This window comes from Mustela erminea, chromosome 3 (genome assembly GCF_009829155.1).
Source record: "Mustela erminea isolate mMusErm1 chromosome 3, mMusErm1.Pri, whole genome shotgun sequence".
Taxonomy (NCBI): domain Eukaryota; kingdom Metazoa; phylum Chordata; class Mammalia; order Carnivora; family Mustelidae; genus Mustela; species Mustela erminea.
Window position 1 is genome coordinate 46917635 of NC_045616.1, and position 16045 is coordinate 46933679.

The 16045-nt window shown below is 35.4% G+C and overlaps 1 protein-coding gene across 1 annotated transcript in view; it reads right to left on the minus strand.

The window, feature by feature from the left end:
- Positions 1–16045, minus strand: part of SLF1 (SMC5-SMC6 complex localization factor 1) — an 80448-nt gene that overhangs the window by 63012 nt on the left and 1391 nt on the right. The window contains exons 2-4 of the mRNA XM_032335742.1: positions 8226–8339; positions 7993–8068; positions 6599–6839 (exon numbers count right to left, since the gene is read on the minus strand). Of these exons, the coding sequence (XP_032191633.1) occupies positions 6599–6839; positions 7993–8068; positions 8226–8339 (431 nt within the window). The remainder of the gene's footprint in view (positions 1–6598; positions 6840–7992; positions 8069–8225; positions 8340–16045) is intronic.

Here is a 16045-nt window from a genome sequence, read left to right on the forward strand (position 1 = left end):
CACAAAAACTGAAAGAATTTGCAAACACCAAACCAGCTCTACAGAAAATATGGAAAGGGGTCCTCTCAGCAAAGAGAGAGCCTAAAAGTAGTAGATCAGAAAGAAACAGAGACAATATACACTAACAGTCACCTTACAGGCAATACAATGGCACTAAATTCATATCTCTCAATAGTTACCCTGAATATTAAGGGGCTAAATGCCCCAATCAAAAGACACAGGATATCACAATGGATAAAAAAACAAAACCCATCAAGAAGAAACTCATTTTAGACCCAAAGACACCTCCAGATTTAAAGTGAGGGGGTGGAAAAGAATTTACCATGCTAATGGACATCAGAAGAAAGCAGGAGTGGCAATCCTTATATCAGATCAATTAGATTTTAAACCAAAGACTATAATAAGAGATGAGGAAGGACACTATATCATACATACTCAAAGGGTCTGCCCAACAAGAAAACCTAACAATTTTAAATATCTATGCCCCTAACATGGGAGCAGCCAACTATAAAAACCAATTAATAACAAAACCAAAGAAATACATCGACAATAATATAATAATAGTAGGGGACCTTAACACTCCCCTCACTGAAATGGACAGATCATCTAAGCAAAAGATCAACAAGGAAATAAAGGCCTTAAATGACACACTGGACCAGATGGACATCACAGATATATTAAGAACATTCCATCCCAAAGCAACAGAATATACATTCTTCTCTAGTGCACATGGAACATTCTCCAGAATAGATCAGATCCTGGAACATAAATCAGGTCTCATCCTGTATCAAAAGATTGTGATCATTCCCTTCATATTTTCAGACCACAGTGCTCTGAAGCTAGAACTCAATCACAAGAGGAAATTTGGAAAGAACCCAAATACATGGAGATTAAACAACATCCTTCTAAAAAATGAATGGGTCAACCAGGAAATTAAAAAAGAACTGAAAAAATTCATGGAAACAAATGATAATGAAAACACAACGGTTCAAACTCTGTGGGACACAACAAAGGCAGTCCTGAGAGGAAAATGTATAGTGGTACAAGCCTTTCTCAAGAAACAAGAAAGGTCTCAAATACACAACCTAACCGTTTCACTTAAAGGAGCTGGAGAAAGAACAAAAAAGAAAGCCTAAACCCAGCAGGAGAAGAGAAAATATAAAGATCAGAGCAGAAATCAATGAAATAGAAACTAAAAAAACAACAGAACAAATCAATGAAACTAGGAGCTGGTTCTTTGAAAGAATTAATCAGTTTGACAAACCCCTGGCCAGACTTATCAAAAAGAAAAGAGAAAGGACCTAAATAAATAAAATCATGAATGAAAGAGGAGAGATCACAACCAACATCAAAGAAATACAAACAATTATAAGAACATACTATAAGCAACTCTACGCCAATAAATTCGAGTATCTGGAAGAAATGGATACATTTCTAGAGACATATAAACTACCACAACTGAACCAGAAAGAAATAGAAAACCTGAACAGACCCATAACCAGTAAGGAGATTGAAACAGTCACCAAAAATCTCCAAACAAACAAAAGTCCAGGGCCAGACTGCTTCCCAAGGGAATTCTACCAAACATTTAAAGAAGTAATTCCTATTCTCCTTAAACTGTTCCAAAAAATAGAAATGGAAGGAAAACTTCCAAACTCATTTTATGAGGCAGCATCACTAGACAAGGATCCCATCAAAAAAGAGAATTACAGACCAATATCCTTGATGAACACAGATGCGAAAATTCTCACCAAAATACAGGCCAACAGGATACAACAATACATTAAAAGGATTATTCACCACGACCAAGTGGGATTTATTCCAGGGCTGCAAGGTTGGTTCAATATCCGCAAATCAATCAATGTGATACAATACATTAATAAAAGAAAGAATAAGAACCATATGATACTCTCAATAGATGCTGAAAAAGCATTTGACAAAGTGCAGCATACCTTCCTGATTAAAACTCTTCAGGGGCGCCTGGGTGGCTCAGTGGGTTAAGCCGCTGCCTTCGGCTCAGGTCATGATCTCAGGGTCCTGGGATCGAGTCCCGCATCGGGCTCTCTGCTCAGCAGGGAGCCTGCTTCCTCCTCTCTCTCTCTGCCTGCCTCTCTGCCTACTGTGATCTCTCTATGTCAAATAAATAAATAAAATCTTAAAAAAAAAATAAATAAAAAAAATAAAACTCTTCAAAGTGTAGGGATAGAGGGCACATACCTCAATATTATCAAAGCCATCTCTGAAAAACCCACCGCAAATATCATTGTCAATGGAGAAAAACTGAAAACCTTTCCGTTAAGGTTAGGAACACAACAAGAATGTCCGTTATCACCACTGCTGTTCAACATAGAACCAGAAGTCCTAGCCTCAGCAATCAGACAACAAAAAGAAATTAAAGGCATCCAAATTGGCAAAGAAGAAGTCAAACTATCCCTTTTTGCAAATGATCTGATAGTATATGCGTTAATCCCAAAAGGCTCCTCTCCAAAACTGCTAGAACTTATACAGGATTTAAGTAAAGTGTCAGGATATAAAGCCAATGCACATATAAAGTCAATGCACCGAAATCTTGTCTAACAACAAGACAGAAGAAAGAGAAATTAAGAGTCAGTCCCATTTACCATTGCACCCAAAACCCTAAGATACCTAGGAATAAACCTAACCAAAGAGACAAAGAATCTATACTCAGAAAACTATAAAGTACTCATGAAAGAAATTGAGGAAGACACAAAGAAATGGAAAAATGTTCCATCCTCATGGATTGGAAGAACAAATATTGTGAAAATGTCTACGCTACCTAAAGAAATCTACCCATTTAGTGCAATCCCTATCAAAATCCCATCCATTTTTTCAAAGAAATAGAACAAACAATCCTAAAATTTATATGGAACCAGAAAAGACCTCGAATAGCCAGAGGAATATTGAAAAAGAAAGCCAAAGTTGGTGGCATCACTATTCTGAACTTCAAGCTCTATTACAAAGCTGTCATCATCAAGACAGTATGGTACTGGCACAAAAACAGACACAGCGATCAATGGAACAGAATAGAAAGCCCAGAAATAGACCCTCAACTCTATGGTCAACTAATCTTCAACAAAGCAGGAAAGAATGTCCAATGGAAAAAAGACAGCCTCTTCAACAAAGGGTGCTGGGAAAATTAGACAGCCACATGCAGAAAAATGAAATTGGACTATTTTCTTATACTGCACAGGAAAATAGACTCAAAATGGACGAAGGACCTCAATGTGAGAAAGGAATCCATTAAAATACTTGAGGAGACACAGGCAGCAACCTCTCCGACCTCAGCTGCAGCAACTTCTTCCTAGGAACATTGCCAAAGACAACAGAAGTAAGGGCAAAAATGAACTATTGGGATTTCATCAAGATCAAAAGCTTTTGCACAGCAAAGGAAACAGTTAACAAAACCAAAAGACAACTGACAGATGGGAGAAGATATTTGCAAACGACATATCAGATAAGGGACTAGTATCCAAAATCTATAAAGAGCTTAGCAAACTCAACATCCAAAGAACAAATAATCCAATCAAGAAATGGGCAGAGGACATGAATAGACATTTCTGCAAAGAAGACATCAGATGGCCAACAGACACATGAAAAAATGCTCCACATCACTCGGTATCAGGGAAATACAAATCAAAACCACAATGAGATACCACCTCACACCATTCAGAATGGCTAAAATTAACAAGTCAAGAAATGACAGATGCTGGCGAGGATGCGGAGAGAGGGGAACCCTCCTACACTGTTGGTGGGAATGCAAGCTGGTGCAACCACTCTGGAAAACAGTGTGGAGGTTCCTCAAAAAACTGAAAATAGAGCTACCCTATTACCCAGCAATTGCATTACTGGGTATATCAGCCATAGCAACTTCTTTCAAGATATGTCTCCAAAGGCAAAGGAAACAAAAGCGAGAATGAACTTTTGGGACTTCATCAAAATCAAAAGCTTCTGCACAGCAAAGGAAACAGTCAAGAAAACAAAGAGGCAACCCACAGAATGGGAGAAGATTTTGCAAATGACAGTACAGACAAAAGGTTGATATCCAGGATCTATAATGAACTCCTCAAACTCAACACACACAAAACAGACAATCATATCAAAAAATGGGCAGAAGATATGGACAGACACTTCTCCAATAAAGACATACAAATGGCTATCAGACACATGAAAAAATGTTCATCATCACTAGCCATCAGGGAGATTCAAATTAAAACTACATTGAGATATCACCTTACACCAGTTAGAATGGCCAAAATTAGCAAGACAGGAAACAACATGTGTTGTAGAGAGGATGTGGAGAAAGGGGAACCCTCTTACACTGTTGGTGGGAGTGCAAGTTGGTGCAGCCTCTTTGGAGAACAGTGTGGAGATGCCTCAAGAAATTAAAAATAGAACTTCCCTATGACCCTGCCATTGCACTCCTGGGTATTTACCCCAAAGATACAGATGTAGTGAAAAGAAGGGCCATCTGTACCCCAATGTTTATAGCAGCAATGGCCATGGTTGCCAAACTGTGGAAAGAACCAAGATGCCCTTCAATGGACGAATGGATAAGGAAGATGTGGTCCATATACACTATGGAGTATTATGCCTCCATCAGAAAGGACGAATACCCAACTTTTGTAGCAACATGGACGGGAGTGGAAGAGATTATGCTGAGTGAAATAAGTCAAGCAGAGAGTCAATTATCATATGGTTTCACTTTTTTGTGGAGCATAACAAAAAGCATGGAGGACATCGGGAGTTAGAGAGAAGGGGGTTGGGGTAAATTGGAAGAGGAGGTGAATCATGAGAGACTATGGACTCTGAAAAACAATCTGAGGGGCTTGAAGTGGCGGGGGGGTGGGAGGTTGGGGGAACCAGGTGGTGGGTATTATAGAGGGCACGCATTGCATGGAACACTGGGTGTGGTGAAAAAAATAATGATACTGTTATGCTGAAAACAAATAAATGAAAAAAAAAAAACTGAAAATAGAGCTACCCTATTAACCCAGCAATTGCACTACTGGGTAAATATCCTAAAGATACAAATGTGGTGCTGCGAAGGGGCACATGCACCCGAATGTTTATAGCAACAATGTCCACAATAGCCAAACTATGGAAAGAACCTAGATGTCCAGCAACAGATGAATGGATAAAGAAGATGTGGTATATATACACAATGGAATACTATGCAGCCATCAAAAGAAATGAAATCTTGCCATTTGCAACGACGTGGATGGAACTAGAGGGTATTATGCTTAGTGAAATAAGTCAATCTGAGAAAGACAACTGTCATATGATCTCCCTGATATGAGAAAGTGGAGATGCAATCTGGGGGAGTTGGGGGGTAGGAAAAGAATAAATGAAACAAGATGGGATTGGGAGGGACTCCATCTCAAAAAACAGACTGAGTGTTGCTGGGGGGAGGGGGGATGGGAGAGGGTGGTGGGGATACGGACATTGGGGAGGGTATGGGCTATGATGAGTGCTGTGAAATGTGTAAACCAGCGATTCACAGACCTGCACCCCTGGGGATAAAAATACATTATATGTTTACTAAAAATAAATAAATAAATAAATTTAATTAAAAAGAAAAGAAGTAATGAAATACTGGCACATGATACAATATGCGTGAACCATAAAAATATTATGTGAAGTAGCCTCAAATATGCAAAAGACCACATTTTGTATGACTCTGTTTAAATGAAATGTCCAGAAAAGGCAAATCCCTAGAGACGGAAAACACATCTCTGGTTCCTCAGGTTGAGGGTAGGTGCAAGATTTAATGGAATTCAAGCATAATGGGACTTTTGGGAGTGACGGAAATACCTAAAGCTCACTTGTGTTGATGACTGCACAACTCCATACATTTACTAAAATCATTAAATTGTACCCTTAAGATATGAATGTTATTTTCTAAATTACATCCCAATAAAATTGGTTACAAAGTGGAAAAAACATAGATTACATAAATGTTGCAGATCTTTACTGTAGTGTGGGGGTGGTAATACAGGTATATAAATTTGTTCAAATTTATCAAAATGTATAGTTAAAATATGTGCATTTTACTTGCCTATAAATTATACTTCTATAAAGGTGACAAAGGGCCTTTGCAGCCCCCTAAAAGTCATTGCAGTCTCAGAATATAGTTTACCAAATAATTATTTTAAAAATATGATGTAAAAGTTAGAAAGAAATGAAATAATGAAGGAAGCATTATGAATCATTAAGACTGCACCATATGAATCGGGAAAAAAAGGCTTTGTGATAAATACTTATCAAAATTTTAAATTGCTTCAAAAATGAAAACAAAAATCTTCCAAGTTTTTTAAATTTTTCTTGAGTTAGCCAAAAGAATTAACATGGAAAGTTAAACAGAGACCCAAGAATAATTCAAAGCAATACTATAAAGTAGATCTTATTTTATTAGACCAATATACTTAATTAAGTACAGAATCACTTAACTCAGAGATTAGAGCAAATCACCATGGCTCATTTGGATGAAATCAGTAATTTTAAAGAAAGACAGGTATTCAAGCAAACCAAAAATTTTTTTTTCTTTTCATTGCTTAGCTTTTATGAGATCTCATCTTACCTTACAAGAGAATCACTTCGTTTATCAGCTCTAACAAGAAGAACAACTTTCCACCTGTGGAAGGCTCCAGGGGCACCAGTGCGTTTCAGTTCTTCACGCCATCTTTTAGGTGCAGATTGCATTTGAGGAGAATAATGGGAGTCCTTTTCAATTTTGTAGCCCCATTCGTAAGTTGTTTCATCAAGCCATCTGCCACTTTTGGCACTATGAATTATGTAGTCCTTAGTTAGTACCCACTTTCCTAGAAAGTAAATCAACTGTCAGTCACAGAAGAATTTTGGTTCTAATGAATGCTCAACAATAAAGACCAAATATCAAGTAAAGTTTGACCTTCATCATCATGAGATTCTTAGGCTACAATGCTAATATTATCTTGGGATTATCTTTTTTCCCCCAAATTTCTGGTAGAGGTCTATGATGTCACTGAACATTGTATGTAACCTTTCCCATAATGATTCTAAGTCTAAATGTTCCTAAATACAAATTTAAGACTTACTAAAATAAATGTGGCATTACTAAAGCTATGTCTACTATTATTATAGTTTTGGCTGAGATTTATATATTATTCTTCTTATGCTAACAACTGTAATTATGTTTATGCAATGTTATACTTTGTAAAACAAGCTTATTTAGCTAGGGAATTTTTCAGAATATCTAATAACATTTGTAGTTCCTTTATCTGGGAATCGCTAATTTTTCTCAAGCAGGGACAATATATGCTTTCCTTTGTGGAGATAATAATAAACCCAAGTATCTTTCTGGCATATAACTCTAAAAAATAACAAATTTACTGCATTAAACATAGACACATATTTTTGGACAAACAGTGAACTAATGATATGCTAGCTCAATCACAGTAGAAGAAATTATAAAAGAAACATCAAGGGTGACAGGGGAAGACACTAAGTTCTAATCTGGGTTTATGGAATTTAAAAATCTTAGAAAAACACAATAGGGTGATCACTGCTTCATAGCATGTATGGGAAGGGATACAGTAGAAGGAGAACAAAAACAGGTTCTTTCAATGACAGATCAAAGAAAACACATTTGCTGAGAACAGCTGAGATACTGACAAAAGCATTTTTTTTTTGAGGGGGGGCATTGTTGTACCCAGCTTTTCTGTTAAATTTTTTCTGATATAAAATACTTACATTAAATCTTTGGTTGAGTAAGTATTCCTGCCTCTTTGGCACGTTTTCATGTGTTACAAAGTTTTACTTAGAAAACTTAGACAAAAAATTCATAACAAATATTTTCAGAAATATATTCAGATAAAAGCACATTTATGTTTGATATAGTAATAATACTATCTATCTTCAGGAGATTAAGGTACTTCTTTTTTAACATGAAGGCTTTTTTTTTTTTTTTTCAAAGGAGAAAGGTAGTTAATTTACCTGCTGCACAAGCTGCTAAAAACTTTTCACTCTTACACAGGCGTTCAGCTATAAGATGTGTACAATTTTTGTACTTCTAGAAGGAAAAATGCAAATGAAAAAAATGTTACTAAGGTAAGATTTCCTTTACAGCACATTTACCTTATTCTTATATCATGAGGGTATTTTATCATTCTTGGACCAGTATTATTTTTCAAGTCTATCTTGAATATTTTATAAGTTTTTGTACTCACCTCACTCTTAATAAAAGTGCAATCTAGTTTTAAAAGCAATTTGCCTAGAGCTTCCTTTTCTTCCATCTTAAATCCTGTCATTTGGATGATATGCTTTGGAGCACCATCTTCCATCTAACATAAATACACATAAATAAGATAACACATGTTAAAGGTAATAGTCACAGGATTGACATTTTTTCTTAACAATGAGTATTAAAAGTAAAAAAAAAACATTTAATGAATTAAACATATAAGGCTTTATTGTAAATACCAATGTTAAGACTGCCTATATGCAACAGAAATTGGTTTATCAGGTTATCTTCCCAGGGTCCCTGGGTGGCTCAGTCAGTTAGTTAAGTGGCCAACTCAATTTCAGCTCAGGTCATGATCTCTTAAGAGTCCTGGGATTGAGTCCTGAGTTGGGCTCCCCACTCAGCGGTGACCCTCCTTGAGGATTTTCTCTCTCTCCCTCTGCCCTATAACTCACATGCTCTCTTTCTCTCTCAGAAATTAATAAAACTTAAAAAAAAAAATAAAGTTATCTTCCCAAAAAGTGACTGTAGAGAGATTTTTTTGGTGGTTTGAAAATTGAATGTTTGTATTCCTGTTACTTGACACTAAAACGCACTGATGAAACAATTCTTCAGAAAGGATTATTTACAGAAATATTAGCATAGTGATACTAAATTCATTTTAAAAGCATCTTTTTGCTAAGAGCTTCTGAAACAAGTACACTGTGGACAATGAAACCTAATCAAATTTTATAACAATTTTTAAAATATTTCTGGACAAATATTGAAGAGTACCTAAAAGTCATTACAGAAGTTGATAGAACTCCTATTCCCAAAGCATTTACACCAAATAACTTAGGATACAAGGCACACTTAATGAATCTGTTTTCTACTCCCAATCTACATTTCTTAACTCTACTATATGTTAATTTTATCACCTATAAAGTAGACTGAAAAAAAAATCAGTTTTCAAATTTATGTAAATAGAGACCTTAATCCACATACAAATGTACTTTATAAAGCACTTGTATTTGAAGTGCAAGAAAGACAACACCTCACAGTATTTTTAATGAGAATACAGAGTTTGGTTGGTCACCTGACATTAGAACTTCAGAACTGATAGCATTTTAAAGAAAATCTAGTTTCTTTTTATAGATGAGGAAAACAGGGATTTCAGAAATTGGTAATTTTCATTCTCTAACAATTTTGTCATTACAGCTGTAGAACAATGTTTAATTAATGCTAAAGAGCAAAAGCAGTTGACCTCTTTAAAGGCAATTAAAATGAAACTAAAAAAACCATACCTGTTTGAGCTCAGGAATTGTAACAGACAATTGGTGACAAGTGTTAACATAGAACCAGACAAGTTTATAAAGAGTTCTTTACAGAAATTCAATTGTCAAAGACCAAATATATAGAGATAGATACAAAAAACACATGAAGTACATACATTATATATGTTTATGTAAAAACTAAGATTCATTTTTGAGTAAAATCTCAATGAAAGTTTCACTATGAACAGTTTAAAGCATTACTCAGGGTTAAGATGAACTTTATTTCCTTTCCTTAAGGCTTCTACAAGGAGTAACATCAGCTAACAGTACATCTGCTTTCTCTACCCTTGATCACTCCTTGATTTGGGAGAAGTTACCTGAGAACACTAAATGGATATGCTTTGATAGATAGAGCTGCATACTTGCAAAGACAGCTCATAGTAATGCTTTCTGACATGTCCTAAGAAGAATAGTAGTCCTGCAGGCTCTTGGGTAAATGAACTCAGAGATTATGTATTAAGAAGCACACTGGAGTTGCATAAAGCTACCTTGTCCAAACCAATTTTTTTTCAATAAAAGAGCTGTTATTTTGACCCAAAATATCAGACTTTCTTATTCCTCTATTGGCTCCAAAAGAGGGAAAGGGATATAATGCATTAACCCTCTAAAATCATAAAATTTGAAGACACAGAACATAAAGAGTCTTTAAGGACAAGGCTCTTCAATGAAACATTTTTTTTTTTAAAGTTAAAAGGTTCTGGGGCATTTGGGTGGCTCAGTTGTTTTATCAGACAACTCCTCATTTTGGCCCAGGTCATGATCTCAAGGTCCTGGAACTGAACCCAGAGTTGGGAATCCACACCCAACAGGGAGTCTACTTGAGGATTCTCTCTTCCTCTCCTTCTGCCCTTTCCCCTGTTGGCACAGTGCATTCTCCCTCTCTCTAAATAAATAAATAAATAAATCTTAAAAAAAAAAAAAAAGTCAAAAGATTCTGGTACAAAATTATAAAACGTACATAACAGAGCTTGGTTGGCATCTTATGAAAAATCACTCATGTAAAATTCTATCATCAGTACATAAAACGTTGAGTGGCTTCTTGCAAAAGGAATTCTTTCCTGTATTAATCATCAAATTTTTTAAACTTTATGGGATATATGACATATATCCTGAATGATAATATCCATTAATATAGACTGGTAATATATAAAAACTTTACAAAGAATATGCTGTTATTTGAAATAAGGATTTAGTCTGATGCAGAGCACATATTAACACATATACAATAAAGCCACAAGTGGGTTAGAAGTCATAAGGCCATAACGAGGGAGAAATGTTGCTTGTATTAATTCTAGGGGTATAAATAAATGCTTTAAGCAAATTTCCTTTAGATAACGGCAGGTCCTCCTTGAAAAGCCAAAGCAAAGCTGGAGGAGTCATAATTTCGGACTTCAAGTTATATTACATAGGTGTAGTGATCAAAACATTACAGTACTGGCACAAAAACAGATACATAGATCAGTGGAAAAGAAGAGAAAACCCAGAAATGAGCCTACAACTATACAGTCACATCATCTTCCACACAGCAGGAAAGAATGTCCAATGGGAATAAGACTGTCTCTTCAACAAATAGTGTTGGGAAAACTGGACAGTAAGAGGCAAAAGAATGAAACTGGAACACAAAAATATTCAAAATGATTAAAGACCTAAATGTGAGACCTGAAACCATAAAAATCCTAGAGAACACAGGCTATAACCTCTTTCTAGACAGGTCTCCTGAAGCAAGACAAACAAAAGCAAAAATAAACTATTGGAATGTCATCAAAATAAAAGCTTCTGCACAGCTAAGGAAACAATCAACAAAACTAAAAGGCAACCTAGGAATCGGAGAAGACATTTGCAAATGACATATAGGTTAAAGGGTTAGTATCCAAAATATATAAAGAACTTATCAAAATAGTCTCCCAAATAATCCACTTTTAAAATGGGCAGAAGACATGAATAGACATTTTTTCCAAAGAAGACATCCAGATGGCCAAGAGACACATGAAAAGATCATCAACATAACTGATCATCAGGGGAATACAAATCAAAACTATAAGGAGATATCACCTCACCCCTGTCAGAATTGCTAAAATACAAAACACAGGAAACAACAGGTGTTGGCAAGGATGTGGAGAAAGGGGAACCTTTGCTCTCTTGGTGGGAATGGAAATGGGTAAAACCACTGTGGAAAACACTATGGAGGTTTCTCAAGAACTAAAAAATAGAACTACCCTATTATTAGATATTAACCTAGAGAACTACCCTATTATTAGATATTAACCTAAAGAATTAAAAAAAAAAAAAGAATTCAAAGGGATTCATGCACCCTGATGTTTACAGCAGCACTGTCTACAACAGCCAAATTTTGGAAACAGCCTAGGTATTCATCAACTGATAAGTGAATGTGGTATATATACAAAAAATATATAGAAATATAGAAATACACACACACATACACACCGAATGGGATATTACTTGGCCATCAGAAAGAATGAAATCTTGCCATTGGCAATGAGATGAATGGAGCTAAAGAGCATTATACTGAGTGAAAGAAATCAGTCAGAAAAAGACAAATACCATATGATTTCACTCATATGTGGAATTAAAGAAACAAAATAAATAAGCCAAGGGGTGAGGGAGAAGAAAAGAGTGAGGCAAACCAAGAAAAAGACTCTCAACTATACTGAACTGTTGGTTACTACAGGGAAAGGATCTGGAAATGGGTTAAATAGGTGATGGGGATTAAGGAGTGCACTTGAAGAGCACCAGGTAATGTATGGAAGTACTCAAATCACTACACTGTACACCTGAAACCAATACTACCCTGTAAGTTAGCTGTAATTTAAATAAAAACATTTGAGAAAATAAAGAATTAAAAAATAAAGAAAATGGTAGGTCTTTCAAGAAATAAAAGATAAGTGAAATTCAACATATCTGTGAATATCTTGCTATTCTAATGGAAAGGCAATCTAATAGTTTTTATAGTTCTTGAAAGCCACTTTTATCAGAGGAACACAAGTGTTTTAACCATATATATATTACTTACCACATTTATTGTACTAAATGTATTCTGGGATATGGGGATCAAGGGGTAATTTTTAGAACTCTTCTAGCACAAGAAAGTAAGTAAAAACACTGCAATTTAATTCTTTCATTGGTATTTCTAGGGCAATTCTAACTTTTTTAGAACTTGTAGGGGGCGTTCCTTCAGGCATTCATCAGAATATACTATCTAGCACAACAAAAGGAAAACAAAAACGAAAGCATTCACTTAAAGTTAAAGGTTTTATCTTTACTGTCAAAAAGTGAAAAATTATATACTAGATTCTTAGTTACAAGAAAATGCTTCTGTAGTAATTTTTTAAATGTTGTAGTAATTAAAAAAATATTTAGTTACTTACCTCGAACCATATAATACACACAACTAAGGATATAATGACTGAACAGAGCTGGCATTTATGCAGAGAAAGCAACTGTTTCTATGGTGTGGACTTTCCCAAAATATCTCCCACATGGGCCTATCCCTGATGCCTGAAATTCCTCTGCAGTTGGTGCTAGTTAGAAATGCAAATAAACCTATAGCACTTATCATAATTAAGAACACTTTATTATGTACTAGCTTTTTAGGTCCTATGAATTCTTTACAATATGACACAGAGCTGGAACGTATTTGAATATGACACTCAGAGTATGTTGAAAAAGAGAAGTCAGGGAAAAGTAGAGGCAGGAATAGAGATGAATGCAAAAGACTGGTTCAGGAGGGAGGATAAAAGAACAGGGTCGAACAGCTGACTGCAAGAAGAAACTGCTGCAATAAACAGGAGCAGGGATGCTTAACAAGGTTTGTGGTAGGAAATGCTACTCTGTATTACAAGTGATTTTATGATCAGCCATAGGGCTTCACAGGACTTTGAAAACATAATGCACCCTATAAGTTGTATGCTGATAACTAAGATAAATAAAGGATTTATTGAAAAAATTATTCATTTGCATTTAAGAACTAAAAATATCCGTAAAAGTAACTTTTACTGTCAATTGTAATTAATCCATGATTATAGAAATTTTTAAAAATACTACTAAGTATATAGAAAGATTAAAATCACCTGTAATCCCCATACCCATTAACACCACTGTTAACATCTGGGGGCAGGGGGAGGGGTATGACCTAAACATTTTATGTATGTGTGTGAAAAAACATATCACAAAATTGACGTTATTATATAGTTCTGTATCTTAATTTTATTTAAAATTACACTGTGATCATTTTTTCATTCCAGTGAATATTCTTCATTTTTTCAAGGTCACCAGGTTGAAAACTAATGGTTTCTAATGTTATGCTAGTGAACTATTTTGATTTTAAGCCTACTCCTACTTTGATTTTAAATCTAAAGAAAATCACCTTTAATAATTCCCTTTTATCAAAAAGATGTATCAACCCTTAAATACAATCAATATTGCTGCTTTGAATTCAAGGATTTTAAGATTTTCATGGTTTCTCTTATCTAAAGCATTTAACTGGGAAAGTAAATAAGTGAAAGGGTCAAAGTGTTGGATCACTGTTTTACCCAATATTGCAAAAGGTAGATACAAATCACCATATTCATATCGAGTAAACTGGGGGCTCTGAATGCTGAAACAGCAGGTGGAGTTTAGGACTTCTGTACCCTCCTGGCCTAGGAGCCAAATTAGGCCTTTGACTTAATTTCATTCAGCTGGACTTTGGAATTTTTTTCTTAAAGATGTAGTGTCCGTTTCCTGCCTCATCCTTTAAAAACACGGAATATGTGTGTATGCGTCTCCCTGTGTGTGTGTGTGTGTGTGTGTGTGTGTGTGTGTGTGCGTGTGTGTGTAGTTATTTGATTGAGGTCTCCAGTGGAGAGACCTACGGGATGCTCTTACTTCAGTGGCATTATTTGTTTGGGGAAGGAGCAGTCATGCTCAGTCTCTTTGAGCAGAGGGAGGAAATGGAGCAGTTGCAGCCAAGTGACTTGTGGTAAGGAAAAAATGACACAGGCTAAGAGACTTATGGAAGCGTTCAATCTATGCAGGAACATACAATGAACAGGCTGAACTGGAGATGCTACTTTTATGGACAAAGGGCCCCTTAACGAAGCAAGATGAACAAATGTTCAGGGAAAAAAGAATGGCTAGACAGTCTATGTTGGTTAGCCAAAGGGGATGAAAGTCAAATCTGCTTTAAGTTTGTATTAGGAACTCTGTATTACTTAACTACTTCGTAGCAGCATAAGAATGTAAGGTTGAAAAAGCAGGATTTCACTTCTATTGAGGACCCACTATAGTCTAGGCATACATGTTAGTTTGCTTCCTTAGAGACAATTTAAGTGCTGTTTACCCTTCTTATACAGATGAGGATACTGGGGAATCTTAGCTATTAAGAAACTAGCTCAAGGAAACATAGCTAGCAAAATAGTGAAATCAAGGTTCAGTGCAAAGACCTGTATGTTTCTGCAAAAGTTACATGCCTTTTCTATGATATCACTTTGACTTAAATTTCAGAATTTAGTCTAATATTTTTAACCATATTATAATTTTACTAAGTAATCTATTTTTAGTTAGTGCAAGAGAAAAATAAACTGCGGGTAAAGGGATCTACTATGAGGGTGAGGAGATATTTAGAAAAGCAGTATTACTGAAAATATCTAAACGTCATTATAAAATTAACTAATGTCTAAAATTTCAAAGTATTTCTAAGATTTATCTTAAGACTGCCATTTCTTATGAAAAAAAGGAAATTTTCATTGTTTTCCCCTCAAAATGCATCTTGTATGAATTACTCATTAGACTAATTCATATGGACTTCATCAAGAGTAACAAAACAGCCTACATCAAAGTAATTTCAATATAAAGAAAGTAAAAACCAAGTTAACTTAAAACTTTCAGTGATAGGGGCGCCTGGGTGGCTCAGTGGGTTAAAGCCTCTGCCTTCGGCTCAGGTCATGATCCTGGGATCCCGGGGTCCCCACATGGGGCTCTCTGCTCAGCAGGGAGCCTGCTTCCTCCTCTCTCTCTCTCTGCCTGCCTCTCTGCCTACTTGTGATCTCTCTCTGTCAAATAAATAAATAAATAATCTTAAAAAAAAAATCAGTAACATGTCCTCAGATTAAAAATAGTACATACTACATTGTACAGCATACCTTCTCCATTAACATATTTTTGGAGAGTCAGTAAGAGTCACGTAATATTCCATTATAGTTATATTATTGAGAAACAGGGTTCTTCACTTTCTTTAGATTTTATTATTCAGTCTATGAATATTATCTATAAACAATTATTGTTTAAACACTGAAAAGACTATCTTAGAATAATTAATCAGAAAAACTGCCTAGTTAATAATGCTGTACTATTGGTTTCCAAAAAAAATTTTCAGTCTTCACTAAGACTGTGCATACTGTTATGAAATCTATGTTATCTAATTTTGTTTACGAATTTTGTTTATGAAAAGTAACCACCTTTAACCACAGTTTCAATGGCTGTTTCACATGATTTA